The sequence below is a fragment of the Euphorbia lathyris genome, chromosome 2, assembly GCF_963576675.1.
Source record: "Euphorbia lathyris chromosome 2, ddEupLath1.1, whole genome shotgun sequence".
Lineage (NCBI taxonomy): Eukaryota > Viridiplantae > Streptophyta > Magnoliopsida > Malpighiales > Euphorbiaceae > Euphorbia > Euphorbia lathyris.
Window position 1 is genome coordinate 37216430 of NC_088911.1, and position 24761 is coordinate 37241190.

At 36.3% G+C, this 24761-nt stretch overlaps 1 protein-coding gene across 4 annotated transcripts; it reads left to right on the forward strand.

Annotated features, from left to right (window-relative positions):
* The first annotated feature begins 13782 nt into the window (after nt 1–13782).
* LOC136217803 (uncharacterized) lies at nt 13783–22784 on the forward strand. 4 transcript variants are annotated; one of them, XM_066004462.1, is made up of 17 exons: nt 13783–13963; nt 14057–14070; nt 14176–14614; nt 16035–16112; nt 16412–16467; nt 16986–17105; nt 17224–17294; nt 17607–17700; nt 17801–18004; nt 19125–19376; nt 19505–19570; nt 20923–21031; nt 21724–21791; nt 21927–21996; nt 22076–22150; nt 22238–22329; nt 22454–22784. In XM_066004462.1, the coding sequence occupies exons 3-17, from the start codon at nt 14294–14296 to the stop codon at nt 22527–22529; spliced, it is 1752 nt and encodes a 583-aa protein (XP_065860534.1). In that variant the 5' UTR covers nt 13783–13963; nt 14057–14070; nt 14176–14293; the 3' UTR covers nt 22530–22784. The 4 variants fall into 4 exon arrangements, with proteins under 4 accessions (XP_065860534.1, XP_065860536.1, XP_065860537.1 ...); XM_066004463.1 differs by having other exon boundaries at nt 13870–13888; nt 14000–14070; XM_066004464.1 differs by lacking the exon at nt 14057–14070.
* The last annotated feature ends 1977 nt before the right edge of the window (nt 22785–24761 follow it).

Consider the following 24761-nt stretch of genomic DNA (forward strand, 5'->3'; position numbering starts at 1 on the left):
TAAACATACTAGTAATACTGTTTAAACATCACTAATCATTTGGCCAAATGCCAATCATGCATAAGCTTATCCACTTCCTCCGCCCACACCTCTGCCGTCTCTTCATCTACGCGTCGAAGAGCTGCTAACATGCCAGTGCCCACAGTAGCCCACCGATTAACCCACGGCAAAACAAAAACCAAAACAAAATGTTATTAATTAATATTACTGTTAAAAACTCGTATTAACAGATAAAATCAAAATTACTTACAAGCTCACTGTTCGAACGAGTGAGACCCGTCTGTGGGTGTGCATCTATGTCGGGCATGATGTGTGGATGTGAATATCTAGTGTACCACTCGATGTACGTCTCATCACATGCTGATGGAATCTGAGCAAGAGTGTATATCATCAACATGAGCGTCGATGCTGCTGGGAAAAATCCCCAACTATCGTCAGCAACCACAACTGGATGCTCTAACCGATACCGACTGCTATTCCAAGGACGTACAATCTTCGTGCCCCTGAAAGCCGGCATGGGTACAATCTGGATATACCCCAACTGACGGAGACATCTATCAGGCATATACGGCTCCATGACATCCCGGTATCGTATCCATCCTCTATAGATAGTCCTAGGAGTGCGGGTCACTATGTCAGGACCGTATGGCATCCACATCACCTACAAATGTAACAAGTTAATTATTATAAAAGTAAATTAATATATTTTAAAAATTTTATTACTGTACAAGTAGAAATCGTACCTGCGTCGCTGTCAATCTATCAAGACGGAGATGAAAATCTCTCAAACAAGTCTCTGTCCTGGGCTGCTGTGTTGGGATCCGGATACGAGCTCGGGGAGCGTCCGGATGGGGTGTGATCCCTCTCGCTGAGGTTTGAAACACGGGAAATACTCGTATATCCACGCCTGCAAAAGAGTCAGACAACCCGCTATCTGTCCACAATCTCCTCTACTAGCAACACCTAGCTGCCGGTATAGGTATGCTAGTGTAGCTGTGCCCCAGGAGTATCCAGCCACATCCTCTACCCCATCCTGCACCTCTAGTACGCACGCGGGTCGGATTCGGTCGCCACTCTTGTCTATAAACAAGGTGGAACCGAATATCAAAAACATCCATCTGATAGCCTCAAACTCAGACATCCGACCTACAGAGCATAAAGAGACAACTGAAGTGCAGAATACCCCGCCACCTTTCCAATGGGAAGCCAGCAGCACATTTCTAGTCACCCCAAACAACTCCATCACTACTGACTGAAGCTGTTCCCCACCAATGCTAGCAGACACCAGTCGCCCCTCCACTGGGATACGTAGAATCTCCCAGACGTCATGCAGCATAATCGTCATCTCCCCAAATGGCATGTGAAATGATAACGTATCTGGCTGCCACCGCTCCACAAAAGCACATATAAGGGGAATATCAATGTGTGTGTACATGGTAGATGGGAGGTGTGCTAGTTGTGATCCCCGTATAAGCGCCCTGACCTCTGGACGAGCGCTCTTATATCACTCATTCAATTTCCTACAGAATGTCCCTCTAGTGTGGCCCCTGAGCTCCGACCTCAGCTGTCCGATCCATATGGTAGAAGCGACATGTCCCAAGAAACTGGGAATCACAGTACCATTCAATTGGTCCAACGGGGACCGGATCCGTCACAACCCACTCATCGTCAATTTATAAATATAATCCGCTAAATATTTCTAAAAACAACACGCTAAAGTTCTACAAAAAAATACGCTAAATATTTCTAAAAACAACACGCTAAAGTTCAAAAAAAACGCTAACTATTAATTTTTTTTTAGTTTTTAGTTTTTAGTTTTCTGTCCCGAAAATCGGGACAGAAAACCGACCGATTTTCGTAGCGGCGGGTCCAGGACCCGCCGCTCTCTCTTGACGGGCAGGTCCAGGACCCGCCTTCAAGCACAACATGGCGAGTCCAGGACCCGCCAAGTTGTTGATGTGTTTAAATTCTGTAAATTTCTTTTTCTAGTGAAACTGAGTTTCAAGGAGTGAAGGTTAATCCCAACTAGGTTGGCACCAACCAATCAACTAAACCCCGACCAAGAAACCAATAAACTTTATTAAAAGGAAAAAAGAAAAGTACAATACAATCAAGGTAAAGGCCTACTTAACAAAGCGAAAATACTTTGTCCTATTTGCATATCTAAACACAGTATTAGAGCAAAAATAAGGAAAAAAGTTCCACCAACAGTCAGAGGTAGCTGTGACAGCAAACTTGGAAAAACAATCTGCAACTGCATTCCCCTCCCTAAACACATAAGAAATTCGAACTGCACGAGTACGAATAATGTCAAGACAAATCAACCAATCCGAGAGAATGCTCCAATGAACATTTCTCGATCTCGATTTCAGTAACTTAATCACATAGATTGAGTCACTCTCAACGCACAAAGGAAACCAATTCCGCTCAGCTGCTTTGAGGATAGCAATGGTCATCGCTTTCAACTCAGCCATAAAAGCTTGTTGTTGCCCCAAAGGATGTGCAAAACAAGCTAAAGGAAAATGATGCGCGTTTTACGTATACGTGCATGTGAAGGCAAGTGTACCTTAGTCGTGTATCAAGTAATAAAGTGAAAGTAGAGTATCGTTCCCACGAGGATGGTGATTATAAGTACTAATCTCTTTGCTTACTATCTATTATTTAAACAACCGAAATGTAGAGTTTGTTGGACAACCAAGCTAAGACTTAAGCAAGAAATGAAATAAAAATTACACAAATTAAGTGAGAGATTACTTATAATAAAAGAAACTAAGGCTTCTAGCTTCACTTAACCTCTTTGCTTGGTAATAACACTTAACCCCTTTTTAAGTTGTTTTATCCTTTTTAAGATGGCGATTTTTCTTATTAACTAATAGTTCTCGAGATCGGTTCTAAACTCTCGACTAATTACTTTCCCTTGGTCCGGCTCAAGCAATTAATCAAGAGAAGCATTAAGTTTTCTTAGTTCCAAACCTTCGATTTATTACTTTCCCTTGGTCCGGCTCAAGTAATAAATCTAAGATTTGTAACAAGATTAAATCTAAACCTTTTTAACTTACTTTACCTTGGTCCGGCTAAAGTGATTACTTAAGATTAAAGAAAAACCGCTCGAGTATTTAGTTCTAAACTTTCGATTAATTACTTTCCATTGGTCCGGCTCAAGTAATTAATCCAAAGAAGCATTAAGTTTTCTTATTTTCAAACCTTCGATTTATTACTTTCCTTGGTCCGGCTCAAGTAATAAATCTAAGATTTGTAATAAAATTCATGAAAAACCTTGGAAAACCAATAAGCCACACTAAATGGTCATTAGGTCCAACTTATGAATTTCGATTAATCAATCTAATTGCGGTCAATATGAACGATTAATTATATTCAAGTAGAGAGTTGGCCCATCTCCTACAAGCATTAAGAATCATAAGTTAGTTCTTAAAAAGGATAAAGATAACTTAAATAGGTTAAACATAATTACCACATAATTAAGGTTAAGATCCGCTTTTAGCCTTAGTTAAGGAGGTTTTAGCCCATGATTAGATTAAAACACACCTTAGAAAGATAGATAATGGAGTTCATAGTAATAAAAGAGATTAAAGTTTAGAAGAAACCGTAATGACGATTATCGAATGAACTTCTTCGATAACATAAAACTTACTTTTATTGAATGAACTCTTGCACAAACAACAACTTGAGCACAATAACAACAATTATAACAACACAAACAACTGATTTTTGAAGAGAAAAATCAGCAAAGTAACATCATAGAGGGAGAAGTTAAGCCTAAGCTTGGTGTGTCTTCAAATGGCACCCAAGGCCTCCTTTTATAGTAAAATGGCACACAAAATTCCAAAGACCAAGTCATCTTTATGGCCTCCCACTCCTTATCATCTGAATTTAGCATTTAAGAGAGCATCGGGGAAGATTTTAATAATTTAGGAGTTGAATTGTGAAAGGAATCTTAGGCTTCAACATATTCATCAACTTTGGACAATTTTCTGGGCCTGATGCACTTCGAATTTGGAGATGATTATTATTAGACATTTGTTCATCTTTCTCTCAGCTTTCCAACGCATTTTGAATCGCCTCAATCCGAGTCCGTATGAGGGAGATAAGTTGAAAATACGAAAATGTGTCAAATCTGTCCTAGTGTGAACAATTGGACTTTATTTTACAGCACCTATCCGCGACGAAGTGCACGCTGGGTGTCACTAAAACTCCTTTTTTCTGGTCCCTTTTACTCCCGAGTTGCCGCCTTAAGCCCCGACTTGGTTATTTGTGCCGAAAACCTTGCGAAAGTGCCTAGAAAACACACAAATTGGCTTAGATACATAAAATGAAGAAAATATACAAAAATCATTATTAAAATTTATTAAAATGGTACAAAATAACTAGTAATTAAATACTAAAAATGCTATAAATTACGACGATAACAGAAAACCACGGCAACAGGCCCGTCCCTGAGCATGGGCAGGAGGGGCGCCTGCCCAGGGCCCAAGGATGAAAAGGGCCCCAATTATAGTAATGTATTAGTACCTATTAAATTATACTTGATTAAATTCAAAAAGAATTATAGTTGATTAAAAACGTTGGCATTTGATTCTTTCCAAATTAGTTTTTCCAAATAAAAAACGTTGACATCAGTTATTAAATAGTCTTTCTAAATTCTCTAATTTATCTCGGATTCTTTGTATAATAAATTGGGTACTTAAAGCAATATAAAATGTTTTTATTAGATATTTTGTTAAATGTAATAAGAAAAGTGTCATTTTTAAGTAATCTTCTTTTATACAATTTAATTTTCTACTTTTTTTTTTATTTCCACTTATTTATTGGGGTCCCATTTGATAACAAGCAGAAAAATTCCGATCAACTTCCGTCCCTGTGGGGGCGTCGTTGGGTTCGACGGGGGGAAGCTCCGATGCCAAAATCAGTAAGGTGAATCAAGAGAACAAACTGAATTGACAAAGGATGTGAGAATGTGTACCTTGATAGCCTAGGGATGTAGGCTATATATAGCTAGGAAGTCGTAACCTTTCAGCAACTAGAAAGTCTCCATTAATGCTCCATTAATGGCGGTTACAGGTTACCTTTAACCTGGCGGTTAGCTAATTGATAGCTCATTAATGGTCTTTATGGCCGAGTCGGCGTTCAGCCGTTACAGTGGCGAATCAGGTGAATGAGGAGATTCGCCTCCTAGGTTCGCCAGGGGATCCCTTCAAACTGGATCAAGGAGATCCGCCCGCCGGATCTTCTTTGGGGATCTGTACACGACGTTTCTCCAGGTGAATATCCCTTTCGGTCCTTGGGATAATATCTCAATGTTATCAAAATTATACTTGATTAAATTCAAAAAGAATTATAGTTGATTAAAAACGTTGGCATTTGATTCTTTCCAAATTAGTTTTTCCAAATAAAAAACGTTGGCATCAGTTATTAAATAGTCTTTCTAAATTCTCTAATTTATCTCGGATTCTTTGTATAAGAAATTGGGTACTTAAAGCAATATAAAATGTTTTTATTAGATATTTTGTTAAATGTAATAAGAAAAGTGTCATTTTTAAGTAATCTTCTTTTATACAATTTAATTTTCTACTTTTTTTTTATTTCCACTTATTTATTGGGGTCCCATTTGGTAATTCGTCCCGGGCCTCTAAAATCTCAGGATCGGCCCTGCACGGTAAGTCCGAAAAATTCCACCGGCGCCCACTCCCGTCAAGCCTGCTGCCCTGTCGGTGTTAACTTTAATCCACCGCTGAGGAGGGGGCTGCCATTTCAGAGAGAAAACAGTAAGAACCGGCCAAGCAATGCCCTTAACTCCGAAATTGTCCAGGATTTTCTTATCAAGAACGGTATTATGCATATACCACTTCCAAATAGTCTTCAATGTGAAAATAATAAAAGGTTTAACATCATTAAAGACGCTATCATTTCTAACCTTCCAAAGAGTACAGAAACCGCTAACAATGGCCGAATTCCATAATTGAAAATTTTGACTGCTGAAATTTGCTAGATCTGCCGAAATAATTAAAGTTTTAATAGTCGAGGTGCAATTAACAGAGGTCCCAAAAGCATTCCTGATACTCTGCCAAACCTGTGAAGAAAACGGGCAATGAAGAAAAACATGAGCGCTAGATTCCTCACTCCTTTCGCATAGAGGGCATCGCGAAGCTATTATGAGACCTTTTTCGCGTAATAAATCCATGATGCTAAGCTTCCCTAAAATCGCCTTCCAACAAACAATAGATCTTGAAGGTGGTAAAAATTCTTTCCAAATGAAACGCGCCCAATCAACTGAACGGGAAGGATGGATGATAGACATAGCAGATTTCACCGTAAAAATTCCATTTGAGCTCGGTTTCTAGGCGCAGACATCGTCCTCCCGACTACCAATGCGAACCTGGTTAATAGAGAGGGAAATATTGGCGCTGACCGGCAGGTTAGGTCTCCAAGCACCGTCCACAATAAAATCTAAGACCTTGTCCTTCAAAACATTTTGCGCAGAGAGAGGAATTTGCAATTGAGTAGCAATATTAGGGACAATCCAATTATCTGTCTAGAAACAAAGTCTGGAATTGACACCGATGCTCCAAAAAATATTATTCCGTACAGCAATGAGGTTGAAATGAAGAGAAACCCCAATGGATGAGCCGCCAGTGATTTTTTTAGGAATATTATTCCCAGTAAGAAGCTGACTCCTTAACAGTTTAGGAATCAAGCTGTCCTTATGAAGAACCCGCCAAGATAATTTATGGAGCATAGCCGTATTGACGTGGGAAATATTAGGGACATTTAAACCGCCGGTAGACCGAGGAGTGCAAACCGTACTCCAAGCAACCGAGATTAACTTTTTAGAATCAATATTCCCGGACCACAATAAATTCCACATAGCCTGATTAATTCTCTTAAGGAGAGAACGGGGCCAACGATAGACAGCAAAGGGATGGAGCAAGGAGCTGCTGATTACTGAATTAATAAGAACAAGCCTGACACCCATGGAGAGAGATTTACCTTTCCAATTCCCAAAACGAGAAATAACTTTGTCTGCGGTAGGTTGTAACCAACACTTTTTAGGTGCACCTAGAAAAAGAGGGACCCCCAGATAATTAAGCGGAAAGCTTCCTTGAGACATCCCCATCAGATTCCGGAGCTCAAGAACCCGAGAGGAGGGGAGAGTGTTCCCCACAAAGAAAGTGGATTTATTCACATTAATGTTCTGACTGGAAAGAGTAGAATAAATATGAAAAATATCCTTCATTGCTCTAACATTGCGTTTAGTGGCCCTCAGGAACAGAATGACATCATCTGCATATAAAAGGTGGCTAGGAAAACCTACATTCCTGGAATACATACACGGCTGAATAGCCCCAATATCCACTCTCTGCGTGATAAGCCTGCTTAGAAAGTCTTCTGCAATTCAGAAAAGCAAAGGAGATAGATTTTGTTATTGCGTGGACTAAAGATTTCTTACATTTTGGCAACACAACAACCTGTAGAGTGGAGAGTGAGCACCTTTCTTTAAAGAAATGGCTGAATTCCTCTACTGGATCCCTCGATACAGTTTGGGCCAAGGTTCACCATGAAATTGATTTGCAAGTCGTCAACATCAAGTACAAATTTATTCCATTTCCTTACTGTTATTATTATATTTGAATTTAGTAATATATATTTTGATTGATACTACATGTTTATTCGTATCAGGGGCACTCTTGAATCTTCAAGACAGAAAAAGCTTGTATCGCACTCCGGATTTCCGTTCGAATACTTGACGTGCAAAGTGTCCCACCACTGTTTGGAGTTGCTTGGTGCTGAATATTTGCGAATGCGAAAGTTAAGTTATCAAGTGGATGAACGTTGTGATCATAGGTTGAGGACCTCTTACCAGATTCCGTGTGCATGCGAGCTTAGCCGAGCGCATCGTTCACGTAAATCGGTAAGTATTTCCAAAATACATCCATTTTGGAAAACACTTGTCATTGGTCAACCTGATACCAGTGTCAATTTGGAGTATGTTCATGGGACCGAGGAGCGGGATTACTTTCACTCTCTTGTTGATAAGGTCGATAAAAGCGATCCAACCTTTATACGCAATGTTTCTCAATTTATTCACCGGCAACTTCATCCAGACGAAGCTAGATATTGTGAACCGGAAGTCAAAGCCGATGTTCGAGGACGACCGAAAGGATCATCAACCAAACGTATGCCCAGTGCGTGGGATTATCGTGACAGTCATCGTGGACAGGCTCGGTCTTCTAGTTCGGGTCGGAGTCGTGGGCGCTCTTCTAACCGATCAGCAGGTATTTTTTACTATTATTTTTAATTTACGTAATAATTGTGTATAGAATCAATTGTGTTCCTTTTACTATTAAATGTTTATTAAGTCCAGAGTTATATTATTATAGGCACTGCTGCCACTGAATGTGATATTACTGATTACCATAATTATAACAAAATCGTTGAAATCATAAAGCCTTATATTGAATCCTATCTCGATGTCAAGGGTGATGGTAACTGTGGGTTCCGTGTTGTGGCAGACCGAGTATTCGGTGATGAAGAGAGTTGGTATTTTGTTAGAACGGCTATAGTGAATGAAATAATTGCTAAACGTACTTTATACGAGCCAATTTACTATGATGGGATTGCAGCGGCAGTTAAGCGGATTGCTTAGGATGGTGGGAATTGTACAATGGAACATTGGATGCTAACTTATGATGACCTGTATCCGATTGCGTCATTATACAATGCTGCTGTATTTTTTTTCGGATATGGGAATGGAGAGAGCTTATTTTCATGTGGTACTGTGCTACCGCTGTATGCACCCGCAACTGCTACACGACCACAACGAGAAATTGTTATTGCTCATTTAGGTTGTGGGTACGAACATTATATTCGACTGGATTTATCCAGAGATTTTCCAGTGCCGCCGATATTAATTAACTGGAACATATATCGTGACAGTAGCGTTGAAGGATGGAACCTTTTGTATGCAGATCGGCGAGCATAGTGGGATAGATTATCAAGAGCTGCAGGATATGGCGTTTAGTGTCATTACTTTTTAGTGAACATACTGTTTAATTGGAATTACTGTTTATTCAAATTACTGTTGAGTGAAATTTCTGAATTTGAATTACTGTTTAATGTCATTGTTGAACTTCAGATTACTGTTTAATTGGAATTACTGTTTCTAGTAAAACTGAAACAACTAAAATAAACATACTAACAATACTGTTTAGTAAATACTGATATTATTGTTTAGTACAACTGAAACAACTAAAATAAACATATTAACAATATTGTTTAGTAAATACTGATATTACTGTTTAGTACAACTGAAACAACTAAAATAAACATACTAGTAATACTGTTTAAACATCACTAATCATTTGGCCAAATGCCAATCATGCATAAGCTTATCCACTTCCTCCGCCCACACCTCTGCCGTCTCTTCATCTACGCGTCGAAGAGCTGCTAACATGCCAGTGCCCACAGTAGCCCACCGATTAACCCACTGCAAAAACAAAAACCAAAACAAAATGTTATTAATTAATATTACTGTTAAAAACTCGTATTAACAGATAAATAAAATTACTTACAAGCTCACTGTTCGAACGAGTGAGACCCGTCTATGGGTGTGCATCCATGTCGGGCATGATGTGTGGATGTGAATATCTAGTGTACCACTCGATGTACGTCTCATCACATGCTGATGGAATCTGAGCAAGAGTGTATATCATCAACATGAGCGTCGATGCTGTTGGGAAAAATCCCCAACTATCGTTAGCAACCACAACTTGATGCTCTAACCGATACCGACTGCTATTCTAAGGACGTACAACCTTCGTGCCCCTGAAAGCCGGCATGGGTACAATCTGGATATACCCCAACTGACGGAGACATCTATCAGGCATATACGGCTCCATGACATCCCGGTATCGTATCCATCCTCTATAGATAGTCCTAGGAGTGAGGGTCACTATGTCAGGACCGTATGGCATCCACATCACCTACAAATGTAACAAGTTAATTATTATAAAAGTAAATTAATATATTTTAAAATTTTTATTGATGTACAAGTAGAAATCGTACCTCCGCCGCTGTCAATCTATCAAGATTGAGACGAAAATCTCTCAAACGAGTCTCTGTCCTGGGCTGCTGTGTCGGGATCCGGATACGAGCTCGGGGAGCGTCCGGATGGGGTGTGAGTCCCTCTCGCTGAGGTCTGAAACACGGGAAATACTCGTATATCCACGCCTGCAAAAGAGTCAGACAACCCGCTATCTGTCCACAATCTCCTCTACTAGCAACACCTAGCTGCCGGTATAGGTATGCTAGTGTAGCTGTGCCCCAGGAGTATCCAGCCACATCCTCTACCCCATCCTGCACCTCTAGTATGCACGCGGGTCAGATTCGGTCGCCACCCTTGTCTATAAACAAGGTGGAACCGAATATCAAAAACATCCATCCGATAGCCTCAAACTCAGACATCCGACCTACAGAGCATAAAGAGACAACTGAAGTGCAGAATACCCCGCCACCTTTCCAATGGGAAGCCAGCAGCACATTTCTAGTCACCCCAAACAACTCCATCACTACCGACTGAAGCTGTTCCCCACCAATGCTAGCAGACACCAGTCGCCCCTCCACTGGGATACGTAGAATCTCCCAGACGTCATGCAGCATAATCGTCATCTCCCCAAATGGCATGTGAAATGATAACGTATCTGGCTGCCACCGCTCCACAAAAGCACATATAAGGGGAATATCAATGTGTGTGTACATGGTAGATGGGAGGTGTGCTAGTTGTGATCCCCGTATAAGCGCCCTGACCTCTGGACGAGCGCTCTTATACCACTCATTCAATTTCCTACAGAATGTCCCTCTAGTGTGGCCCCTGAGCTCCGACCTCAGCTGTCCGATCCATATGGTAGAAGCGACATGTCCCAAGAAACTGGGAATCACAGTACCATTCAATTGGTCCACCGGGGACCGGATCCGTCACAACCCACTCATCGTCAATTTATAAATATAATCCGCTAAATATTTCTAAAAACAACACGCTAAAGTTCTATAAAAAAATACGCTAAATATTTCTAAAAACAACACGCTAAAGTTAAAAAAAACGCTAACTACTAATTTTTTTTTTAGTCTTTAGTTTTTAGTTTTCTGTCTCGAAAATCGGGACAGAAAACCGACCGATTTTCGTAGCGGCGGGTCCAGGACCCGCCGCTCTCTCTTGACGGGCGGGTCCAGGACCCGCCGTCAAGCACAACATGGCGAGTCCAGGACCCGCCATGAGTATAATCATGGCGGGTCCAGGTACCCGCCATACTAATAACATGGCGGGTCCAGGACCCGCCATGATTTTACTCATGGCGGGTCCTGGACCCGCCATGAATATACTCATGGCGGGTCCTGGACCCGCCATGAGTATATTCATGTGAATTTTTGTCCCGATTTTCGGTACAGAAAACTAAAAAAAAAAAAAAAATTAAAAACAAAAAATTAAGTTCAAACACATACCGGAATGATCCATACTGCTTTTCCTTTACCTCCACGTCCAGCCATAATTAGTTCGGGTTCTTTTTCGGGTTTGAATTAATGTGTTTGGGCCCTGTTCTTTTTGACTGAAATTAAATTAAATTAAATTAACTTAACTTAACTTAACTGAACTGAACTGAATGCTACTGAACTTAACTTAACTTAACTACACCAAATAATTAATTGAACTTAACTGAACTGAACTGAACTGAACTGAATGCTGCTGAACTGAACTGAACTTACTTATGCTGAAATTAAGTCAAAAAGAACAGAATATGAATTTGAACTTAATTTTTCAAATATAAAGGGAAAGGGCAAAATTGTAATTTGGGGGCGGTATGTGGGAAATAAGAGCGGTGTGAAGCAAATCACTAAATAAATGGATATAGACAATGATAAATGTCAGCAACGTTTCTTCAAAAAAATAAAAAATGTCAGCAACGTTTTTTACATAATAGTGGCAAAATTGTAAATAAAATATATTTAGACCATATAATTTATGAGAATTTATTATAATTTTAAGGGTAATTAACACACTGTTTAGTCCTTATATTTTTAAAAACACACGGTAAGATCCATAACCTTTTTCTCAGTGAACTGTTTAGTCATTCCGTCTGTTTGTTAGATTTTTTTTACTGTTTATGAATTCGGAAATGACTAAATTATCATTTACTATTTATCAATCAAAAGCAATTCATACCTCTATGTCTTTCTCTCGCAACTCGCGCTCACAAAAAAAAATGGAGAAAGGATTGAATCCCTAATCCATAATCGAATCACTCATGCTCACTCTTTCTGTTTGAATTGAAGGTAAAAATCGACTCAAATCTCTCTCGCTTACTCTTCCTGTTAGAATTGAAGGTGGAAATCCTCTTACTCTCAATGGTGAGTTTAATTAGACTCAAATCCAAATTGACTAACAGAATCTTCATGAGAGTCTAACGGCATGGACTAAACAGTTCACCGAGAAAAACGTTAGGGACTAAACAGTTCATCGAGAATAAAATTAGGGACTTTACCGCGTGTTTTTGAAAATACAGGGACTAAACAGTGTGTTTTATCAAAATATAGGAACTAATAAATTAATTACCCTAATTTTAATTTTAAACTTCATTATCTCAATACTTTTTCATTTTTTTTATCATATTAAATATTCTTGAAAAAAAATGCTGATGAAAAATCATATTTTTATTTAAATATATCTTTCTCTCCATAACAATAATAGTCATTTGATTCTCCAAACTAAAACCTCACAGTCAATTAGAATTTTAAACTATTAAAACAATCAATCAGGTCACTGAGCTAAATAAAAATCATAAATTGAGTTCTCATTCTATTAAAAAATTATCGATTGAGTCCTTATCGAAAATCATTCGGTTGAACAGTTTCAGATTCTCTTCTTTGAATCAATTTTGAGCAAACACAAAGATCATTATAGTCCATGTCAAATAGTTACAATTTCTGATTTTAAGATAGGATAAGGACTTAGTTAATGATTTTTACTTAATTCAAAAATCTAATTGATGATTTTAATAGTTTATAATCTTAATTGACTTTTAAATTTTAGTTTAAGATTAAAATACGTGTTATGTCATGAAAATAAGATGAAAATGAAAAATAAAAATGTACATAGATCAACAATTTTTAGATATATTAATTTTTTTTGAAAATTTATAACTAAAATAATAACAATAAAATTACAAAAATATAGTACAATTATAATTTGAAATAAATAAAAGGCTTAATACATTTTTAAGCCAGGTACTTCTTAAAAAAAGTCAATTGTCTCTATACTTAAAAAAACGGCATATTTACTTCATGAAGTTGTTTAAATGGACCTATTAAATTTCTTAACTTTTGTAAGTGATATATTTACCTCCTAAACTTATTTAGGATAATCTTTTGAATTTATTTAAAATGTAGGCAAATCAACTTGTCAAAAATATTTTTTAGTTTAGCCACGTGAATTTTATGAAATCAATAGTCTATTTCAACGAGTTCAGAAGACAAATAAGACGTTTTAAAAAAATACGAGAATAATTGACTTTTCTGACAGTAAATGTATTAGCCGTGAATCAAATGATCTTTCATCATACAGCCATTATTGATAAAAGATAAATATTATACAATAATCTAAAAACATCTTTATCAAATTACATACTAACTTTTAGAAAAATGAGTGTGGAAGAAAGAAAAGCGTCTAAAATAGAAATAAGAGAAAGATAAAGGGATTATTTTGAAATTTAGTGAATTATCTCAAAAAAACAAACGAAATTAAAATTAATTTTTAACTCAAATTTCATTTCTGGCCGAATGAGCTTCTCCGATTGCAAGTTCTTCCAGCCAGCAATCATTAGTATGATACTCCTCTTATGCCAAATCAAAATTATTAACACCCAATTTTCTATTATTTAAAAATCCTCCAATTCAGGTGCCTTTTCTAATCTCTGGTTGTTGTGTTCTTCAGTTTTGTTTCTTTTCCCTGTTAATTCGTCGTTTCTGATTGTTCTCGCCAAATTTCCAGATTAGGGTTTGAAGGTATGGGGAAAGACTTGCCTATGTGTCGAACTTGAAAGGAATTCAATTGTCCTTGTTTATTGCTTTATTTTAGTTCATCGTCTCATTTAATTTTTGGTGTTCCAGGTTTATTCTGTAATTAGTTTTATTTTTCATTCCAAATCTGTTGGTCTTTTGGTTGTGAAAGTATTGAACGAAGCGGCCCAACGATTAGGAAGAGATTGTAATTGGTAGTTGTAGAAATATGCACTGGGGTGGGGCTACAGCCACTACAACTCGAGGAGGATCACCTACGGATAATGGAGATTCTGTCGTGACTTTGGATCAAGTTCCACGGTGGGGTGATACAGAAAGTAGAGCATCATTTAGTTATGACAATGACGATCCTTCATTTTCCAATTCATTTTTTGCCGATCCTTTAACATCTCCTAATGAGGGGGAGAGCAGTGGCAATGGGATGGTATCAAGGTTTCCTGTTGATCATGAAATCAACTCAATGATCTACTTGTGGAGAGGAAACCCGTGGAATCTTGAGGTTGATGCTGTTGTGAATTCTACAAATGAGGTGAGTGTTGCTTTTCTATCATTTGATTGTTGAGCCGCAGTAATTTTGAAATAGATAAAGACTGACCTTATTCTTGTGGAAATTATTGTCATGTATTTGCTTAACAATACTCAAGCAAATAGTTGCTACTTTTGCAAGGATTACAACTAGAATTAAGAGAAAAAAAACCGGTAGCAATTAAGAGTTTTTATGATTTTGGAATCTGTAGAGTTTAATTAAAGGCAGAAATGACTTTTTGTGGGCAAACAACCAATAAGGATTAAATTAAAGGAATAAAAGATTAAACGAAAATCAATAAGTCAAGTTCAAATTCAAATTCAACGAATCAAGACAGATTACAATACAACTTGTGAGTTGTTGTGATTTTCCAAATTACAATTACATACAGCGACTCTTTGTAGAATAAATCAACAGATTAATTCCATTCCATCATCCTGCATCAAACGTTCTTCTTTTCTTTCCATCGTGGAGCACTTACACTTGCACATAACTTTCTTCAAAATTTGAAAATGAAAAATAGTTATTGTTGATTTTCATGGTTTTTAATCATCTGAAAGAGACAACAAGACTCTGAAACTCTAACTCTCCACTCTACTAAGTTCTTAACTCATCGAATTGGTATATATTTTGAATATTAAGTACTTGCTTTATTTGGAATTGCATTAGATTTGAATTTTAAGTACTTGGTTTATATGACTTTTTATTTACAAATTAAAATTGCATTTCTAGACTAATATTTGATAATATTTCAAGTTCAAAATGGTAAATGTTTTATTTTTTTATAATATTAAGAATTTGAACTGAATCTTACGATTCACGATTCACAAAATGAGGATTTCGATTCATGTTCGAATCTTGATTTGACAACTATGGGTTAAACCCTTTTCACAATAAAATGTTAGACATCAATTGTTTCTATCGGATAAGTTCGAAGCTGGATTTTGAGTCTAGAGTATGAAGGCATGCAAGTTCTCTTTTGGTGATAATCCATGCGGCGGAACATGTTACAAATTTCTATTGGTCATGCAGGGATGCAATGTTCTATAGAGCCTGACTGTCAATTTTCTTTGTACTGTTTGGATGCATACTATTGATTATGATGGTTTTACTGGAAATTGAGTGCAGCACTAAGTTTTTATTCATTGTTCCCAAAGTTCTTGGTGACTTTGTTTGATTCTTTATGCAAATGAACTATTGAACCCTTTCACCATCTTGGATCCTCCATCTCCAATAGTTCAATCTAGAAGCCATGAAACCCAATCATTTTTTTTTTCAGAAAGGAATTTCCAAATTTCGTTCAGTTGATTTGAGTTTCATCTGGGAAATCTACTGTAGAACCAACTATTCAAATTGTTATACTAGTAAGAGTAATGGCAAGGAATTTATGGATCTCATTTGCTTTGAATTTGGTGACTTACAGAACATGGATGAAGCACACAGCAGTGCTGGTCTGCATGCAGCAGCTGGACCTGGTCTTGCAGAAGAATGCGCTACATTGGTATATCATCTGTTATTTGTTGACTGAATTTATTTTGATAAGGCATAATCTTTAGAATCCGTTACAGGTTACTTTTAACTGATTTAGCTCATGTTGCATACTATGTTGCATTGTGTATGAGAGATGATAAGTAATTATATTTTTGGTAAAATATGTTATCCTGTTTTAAGGTGAAGTAGATGTGCTAAAGTTATAATTGGTATAGCAGGCTTTCTTTTATTTGCTAAGGCGTGTTTTGGAGATGCAAATACAAAATTTGGACAGACTTAGTATGTGGTTCTTTTTTTTTTCCTTGACAGGGTGGATGTCGAACAGGGATGGCAAAAGTTACTAATGCATATGACCTCCCTGCTAGGTGTGTATATCAGCGGATTCTATCTTTGAAAATAAAGCAATAGGATGTTATTTCAGCATATCATAGTTACTTGTATCCTTCATGCATTATATTATAATCTATTCTAAAATATTATATTTTCTGGTAGATTGAGTTAGTGTCCTTTGTTTTATGTTTATGTTTAGCTGGACTAAGGCAGCAGCATCATTTTATTAACATTCTTTATTGTTCTTTGAATCAAGATAATGAGAGCTACATTTGGTTGGAAGACCATTCATTGTTCTAGAAATGTCTTACTTTTATTCTGGCTTGAAATATAATGTTTTAAACCAACATAATTCATGCTCGATGATATGTTTTGGAATTTATCTTATATATTTTGTATCCGTTGAATTTTTAACCTATATGTTATTGTTATTTTTTTCTTCCTCACATGTTGCTGCAGTATTTGGTCCAATTTGATTCAAAGCATTCATTGAGTTACAAGATTTAGTTTTCTTTCTTAAACTGTCTGATTGTTTTCCTGAATACTATGTCAGGAGAGTCATCCATACAGTTGGTCCCAAGTATGCAGTGAAATATCATACTGCCGCAGAAAATGCCTTGAGTCACTGCTATCGGTCTTGCCTTGAGCTTTTAATTGAAAATGGGCTTCGAAGGTTGTTTGATAGCAGATGCTACAGAGTTTCTTTATTTTATTTCTTTTGTGGTTTATTGTGCTTCTCTTGGATTTTTGTTGAACGCAGAGCTAATTTCTTTTATGGACAAAACTTGCAGCATTGCTATGGGCTGTATATATACTGAGGCCAAAAATTATCCACGTGAACCAGCTGCACATGTGGCCATAAGTAAGATTTTTTTCAACATGTTTCTTTCTTTAGTTTTGACATATTATCTCCATACTCTGATATGCCAAGGGAGTTCTTTCCTCAATCCTTGGGTTCTAATTTGCCGATAAATAACTGTCCCACCCCTTTCTTGTAACTATAGAAAATTGATCTTCTGTAGATGAAATTAGCTAATGAGGTGTGCATAATGTGCCATACTTCAAGCATCTATCCTCATCATGTGCAAGTGTGTGTATTCATCAGAATGCCAGTGTTTCAAGGGTATTGTATTATTCTCTGCCTCCAGGTTGATCTTTAATTCTCTTTGTTCAGGGACTGTTCGGCGTTTTCTTGAGAAGCAAAAAGATAAAATCGCGGCTGTTGTGTTTTGTACAGCCACAACCACTGATACAGAAATATACAAAAGGTAACTGTTTAGATATGTTTTCACTGCCGTCGAGTATTTTTTACTAGCTTAGCTTCTGTTGTGCATTTTTCATCGTGTCATTAACTATTTCACAATGTAGGCTACTACCACTTTATTTTCCTCGAGATAAGCATGAAGAGGAGGTGGCAATCTCAAAGCTTCCTGCTGATGTGGGGGATGAGAATGGTGAGACAATAATTGATGAACGTAAAATCAGAATAAAGCCTTTGCCCAAGAAAACTATTCCTAAGCCTCCCCAAGCTGAAGTTGACCTTCCTGTCAGTGATGTTGGCTTGGTTCGTAGGTAAGTTTACTACAATATGAGATCTGACATTTCGGTAGATTTTTCTGGTCATATTGACGACTTTTCCAGTTTGGTTTAAGGCACTTCTATTCTTGTCTAAGTCTATATTCAGAACACTTTTTATTGAACAGGAGATGGACTAGAATTAAGCTAGTATCCAGAATGATCTTGTTATAATTTGGTCAAAGAAGATTGTGATGTTCATTGCATGCATAATGTATCTTAAATAATATGAGATGCATCTTAATTTGCATATGCTGCAATCTTCGTATAAAATTCTCATGTAACCACCATTACCACAAATTATGTAGTGTATTCTTCTTTGATGAATGAGTTTTACATTCAATTGTTGTGACTGCATATTGATCCAACCTTTTAGTTTTAGCATATTCTGAGATATGAATGACAAGAAACAACCTAATATTTAATGTAAAACAATCAAAGATTTCAACTAAAAAAGCTTGCAGTCCCTCATCTTACTTTGGGCACTTGGTTTTCTTTTATTTGTTGAGGTTTTGGTGCTTGTGGGTGTTATTTATGAAAGTGTATTACACTGTGAAGTTGAAAGCTGCACAAGTTTTACTTTTGGCTGATGGACCTGTAGCTGCAGGATTGTCATCATTGAATCATGGATTTGGAGAACATATAGTGTACTTTGACCGAGAAAAGGAAAAAGGTGTTAGGTACCTCTGATTTTTGTTTTAGTAGAGGAATTAAAATGAAGGACTTTTGAGTTAGAAGAATGCTCTTTTGTTTCAAAAGCTAGATGGCTAAATATGCATAACTTTGGTGTAGTCAGTGAAATATGGATGTACATGTTGCTGTGAATTCTTTGAGTTTCTGCACTGTAAGCAATTATCCTCTTGCTTAAAGGTTGAAAACTCCTATCGCACCATATAAAATACTTGATTTTACTTAGCGATAAAGAGTTGGTATCTGTTCTCAGTGTGTCATGTTGTGCGCCACACCCAGGTTGTCACTTTTTATGTCAAATTTCATTATTCTCACATTTCATTTGTTCATGTTTCCTTAAACTTATGATTCAGGTTGGATTTAATTTTTATCAGCCATAGATATTGATTCACCTGATGCTCTAAGTGGCTTAGTATTATCCTTGCAGAAACTCAGCATACTTGGATTCGTATTTGGATCCAGCTTTCATGTCATTAATTAAGGATCCAGATCAAAGGCGCAAGGAGCAATGGGAAAAAACTGCTCTAGCCCAGAGTGGATTCAATTGTGCTAAAATGCTAGGATTTGGTGATCTTGGTGCTCCTCCGTTATCTGTTGCTGAAGAATACTCTCTACATTCTAGATACCTCGCGAAAGCAAATTCTCTTAATCTTTCGGAAACTGCAGAGATGAAAATTGTGTAAGCCCATATTCCTTGTTTATATGCTTTCTTCACATAATACATTTCTTTTTTCAGCTAATTTTTACTATTTTTTTTAGAATAACTAATTGAGTAATTTTGCTTTTATGCATAATTTGGTTTTCCAGAGACTACTTGTTTAAATTAATCAGCAGGTGTTGCGGCTTGTTTTGTTTTCTACAATTCTTGAATGGGTAATTTACATCCATGGCCCCTCAACTTTACCTTTACTTTCATTATGGTCTCTAAATTTTGAACTTGGACATTATAGCCCTGAATTTTGCACTTTACTAACATTATGACCCTTTTATTGTTGACCAAGATAAATTTATAAATTTTGTTTAGAACCATATTTCCGATGAAACCACAGTTTTCTATTTTCCAGATTACCATTTTCAGAGCTTTCTCTCTCTAATCAACCATTTTCTCTTTCCTAAACAAACTACACCTAAATGACCTTAAAACTAAAAAGTTCAACATTTAAAATTGCTTAGAATATCATTTCCATCAAACCCTACGATGAAGGTTACCTGCTATTTAAGTGCTCATCTTGATCAACAGTGAAAGGGTCCATTATGTTAGTAAAATTCAAAGTTCAGGGGCCACTATGTCCAGTTTCGAAGTTGAGGTGTCATAATCAAAGTAAAGGCAAAGTTGATGGGCGATAGGTGTAATTTACCCATTTTTGAACTGTCCTCAGTATGAACTCAACTGTTTCTTAACAGCTTTGTGAGCCTGTTGCAGTGGGCTAAAGATCCAAAAAAGCTTAAATTTTAGTCATTTTTTTAATTGTTAAAATTTGATAGAAACTTAAGCTTTTAAAACCCTATTTACTTCCAACAATCGGCATAATATATTGTGTGAATTGATATTTTATTTTTTAGTTTTTATTCAAGAATATTTCTATTGATTTTCTAGAAACTGGTCAATATAGATAACTGTATAAGAATGGAAAAAGAATATTTAGAATAATATTATTTGTTATTAGCCTTGAAGTTTGTCAGAGGTGTAAAAACTTTTCCTGAATTTGTATATCAGCTTAAGCTTTTAGTTCTATTGGCTCCATGACATGGTATCAGAGCCTCTTGTCACAACTCCATTTGTTAATGATATTTCAACACATGGTAGGATGAGTATGTGTTTACACATTTCAAGCGCAAGGGCATTTGCATGTTTGAGCCTTAGCTATCAACTTAAATATTTGGACTAAATGGTTCCTTGACATACCTCAATTAAATCATAATTATTTTGCTCAACCAGGTAAATCAAAGGAATTTGTTGAATAATTTAAATATGCAAGTGTACTATCTAAATCGGCTAAAATTGAGGCAAATTTTACAAGATAGGCTAGAATTGTTAAATATAAATGAATGGATAAAATTAATTTTTTTTTTTGTAATGTTTGACTTTGACAGTTTATTTTTATGATCTGCTTTTCCTCTAGATTTGTTTTTCTTTTGTAATACAAAATTTATAAATTTATCTTTCCCATGTGCTGCTCTTTACATTATGAATAGTTGTCTTAGGTTTTCTCTTTTTGTTTCAGTTACCGAGGTGGGGTAGATAGTGAGGGCCGCCCAGTAATGGTTGTTGTGGGAGCACATTTTCTGCTGCGATGTCTTGAGCTGGAGCGATTTGTGCTTTATGTGGTGAAGGTAATCTAGAGTGCTGTTTGCTTTTCGAGCTCTTTTTTAAGCTTAGAGGTGAGGTATTTGGGAAATTGAAAGGATAAGGAAATAAACGCCAGGAATGTGTAAAAGATACTGGAAACAGAAACTAGCGGGAAATGTGTAAATAAAAAAAATGTAAAGATATATCTTTAATTCTTTACGCTCAGACACACAGACACAATAAAACAAAATTACATAAAGTCACATAAGAGAGGGGAAAATTGGATTGTTCATTTTATAAGATAGTAGAAGATGATCTAGAAAATATTAAGGATTTATTGAACATGTGATTAGCTTCAATTTGCTTCTGAAAACACATTACATTCTAGGAAACCAAGTTCCAAATCTTAAGAAACAAGTTTTCAATAAACGTAATACTAAAACGTTTCAAACAAGTTTTCGTGTGTCGGTTTACTAAACGTTTTGGAAACATGGGAACACTTCAAAATCAAAGTTTCTATGCAACATAAGTGAGGTATAATCTGATTCTGCAGTTGTTTATTTGGATTCATCTGTTGAAGTCTTTTGCTGTAATTTGTGTAGGAATATGCTTTTTCCGCTTTTGTGTTCTTGTTGCTTCTGGTTCTGATCTTTAGATACTTTTTTGCTGTATCTTTCATGAATAACAAGTTATTTGGTACTAATATAATAACTTGGCGGTCACGACTATATTTCAGGAATTTGAGCCCTTGATACAGAAGCCTTATACTATTGTGTATTTCCATTCTGCAGCATCTTTACAAGTGTAAGTATTGCTGTATTGCTCGCCTAATTTACTGCTTCATCCCTGAATCTGAATTTAAGTATATATGCAAGTAGTGTTTGATTTTTTCAGAGTATTTTCAGGCTTTTATGTATAATCTGTTTCTGTTGCCAACAGTCAACCAGATATGGGATGGATGAAAAGATTACAACAAATACTTGGTCGTAAACACCAGCGGAACCTGCATGTATGCAACGAAACTTACGTGATCTAATTAGTTCCTATTTGGGGATGTATTTTTATAGTTCTAAAAACTTTACATGCAGGCAATATATGTACTTCATCCTACTTTTCACCTGAAAGCTACAATTTTTGCTTTGCAAATGTTTGTTGATAAAGTGGTATGGCTCGACTTTGTTCCGTATCATCCATTTGGTAAAAGATTCTACTATTTCGCTTTGTCTAATAGTTTTGAAATTTCTGTCCAGACGTGGAAGAAAGTAGTATATGTTGATAGACTTCTACAGTTGTTCAGACACGTTCCTCGTGAACAACTGACCATCCCGGATTTTGTTTTCCAGTTAAGTTTTCTGTTTCACTCATAGTCATAGAGCATTTTCATTATTTCCAGATGCACTTTATTGGCATAGAGTGCCATCCAGTAGGATATACAGTTAAAATTCTAAAAGTTTGATTGAATGCAGGCATGATTTAGAAGTAAATGGAGGAAAGGGTGTAATGGTAGATCCGAGAACAAAATACGTGTATCACCGGCCATAGGCGTAATCTGCAGAGTGCAGTGCTCCACCTGGGTGGGGGTTCAGTTTTCCTTTTCTGATCTATGTATGTATGTTAAGGGTGTTAAATGTGTACAAATTATTATTCTGATTCTTTTAATTGGTGATGTATCTCATTTGTTTTATTTTCATGTGAATTCTTCAACAATTGGTCTTGTCGAGTTGGAAGGAAATAATGTATTATTTCATTTGATGATTGATATTCAATAGTCAATAATACCCAACATATTTGAGCGTACTGTAAAAAAGCCTATATGGTTTATCGCTTTGTTCTAACTTGTGTTTCAACTTTAATGGCAACATTAATAGCCCATACGATAGTTTGAAATAAAGGCTGTAAGTTCACACCTCTTTTTTGTTAACAGAATATTAACTAAAGGCTGCTATTCCATAATAAATATATTTTTCATTATTTGTTTGCAGTTTTTTTCTTTCACAGAGTATTAACTTTTTCTTTATCTTTTTTAGTTATTTTTTCTTCCAATTATACTCGCATATTAAGGTTTTCTTTTTTTCTTTCTTTCCCAATTATGGAATCTGGAACTCAGAGCGTTAAAAAAAAAAAAAAAAAAAAAATATATAAAAATTGCAGGTCATGATTCAATATGTCTGAATAATAAATTTGGAGTAGGACGAAAAGAATGAGCATATAAATTGATATTCAGAACAAACGTTGGAGTGGGGAATTATAGTTTACTGTTTTTGTTGTCATTTTGAGAGAAATAACATGGTAATATACCCAGAAATCATATTGTTCATAAGAATTTACAATATGAAATGGAAATTCATTAGAGTTATGGAGTTTTATGATTTTCTTGAGTATAAAACAAAAGTTTTTTAGAAGTATTATGATTGCTAGTTAAGTCATGGATGTCAGAAAAAGAAAAAAAAAATTCTTTAGAATGTGTATGTGAGTGGAAGTGATGCAGGTTTTGTTTTCAATTACATCCTAATTTTCAGAATGTACTTGACATTTTCAATATATATTTAAACTGTTTGATATAATAAGAATTAAACTCACCGATATGAGAGGTTGTTATTTTTTGATTTTAATATGATCAATATTTTAGTCTTTTCCCATGTTGAGTATTTTGGTCTTTTCTTTACTTTTTGAATAAGGCTATATATAGCTCTTGTATTGGTATTTTTGAATATATACGAAAATTGAGTAATAGTATTTGGCTATTCTCTCCAAAAGTCAGTGTTTATCCTATTTCCTTTTCTACTTTTCACATGGTATCAGAGCATGAGAAATCGATCTGATTATCACCGATTATCCGTTTTTCATCCGCAACTGCGTCTTCTCATCTCCTCTCGATCCAGTGCTTCTTCTCATCTTCTCTCGATCCAGTTCATCATGGACAATGATGATTTCCGCTCATTATCGTCCAGGCGAGATTGATCTAGGTCAGATTCAACTTCTACATCTAAACTTTTCCGATTAAATACAAATGATACACCTGGAGCTGTTCTGGTAAGTTCATCTTTAACGGGTGAGAATTATTTTGCTTGGAGTCACGCAATGCTTCTTGCGTTACGCGCAAAGAAAAAAACCGCGTTTGTACAACAAACCGATCTTGAACCAGATGTAGATTCAGAGGAATATGAAGCTTGGGATCAGGATGACAGCATGGTGAAATCATGGATTCTCAATTCTATGAGTAAGGAGCTTGCAGAATCATTCTTCTATCCAACTACTTCTCGATCTCTCTGGAATGAGCTTGAGAATCGATTTGGTACTTCTAATGGACCACAATTATATAAGCTTGCTAAAGATCTCTCTACCTTTTGTCAAGGTAATCTACTATGATTATGCAAGTTGAAAAACAGAGAGAAGTCTCCAATTCACAAACTAGTTAAAGATCTTTTCCTTCTACTGGATCTAGCACAGCCAGTTCCACTCCTGCATCTAGCACATGATTAAATTCTAACTCTCAGAAGAAAGATTTTGTGCGAAAAGAAGACATATATTGTGATCATTGTGATCGAACAGGACATACAAGAGAGACTTGTTTTAGACTTACTGGTTATCCAGATTGGTACAATGCAAACTTCAATAAAGATGGGAAGAAGAAGGGGAAATCTGATCAAGCTCATTGTGCTGCATCTATGGAGCCATCTACAGATATCTTTGGAGGAGATGTTTCCCCTCAATTTGCTTCATATATTGATTCTGCAATCTTGAAAGCGCTAAAGACTCAACAAAATTCCTCTG

Bases quoted from the DNA above. Each gene is read 5' to 3' on its own strand.
- LOC136217803 (XM_066004462.1), top strand. From the start codon at position 14,294: ATGCACTGGGGTGGGGCTACAGCCACTACAACTCGAGGAGGATCACCT. The intron at 16,113-16,411 runs GTATATCATCTG...TTTCCTTGACAG, and splicing joins CAGAAGAATGCGCTACATTG to GGTGGATGTCGAACAGGGAT. The intron at 21,997-22,075 runs GTATGCAACGAA...CTTTACATGCAG, and splicing joins AACACCAGCGGAACCTGCAT to GCAATATATGTACTTCATCC.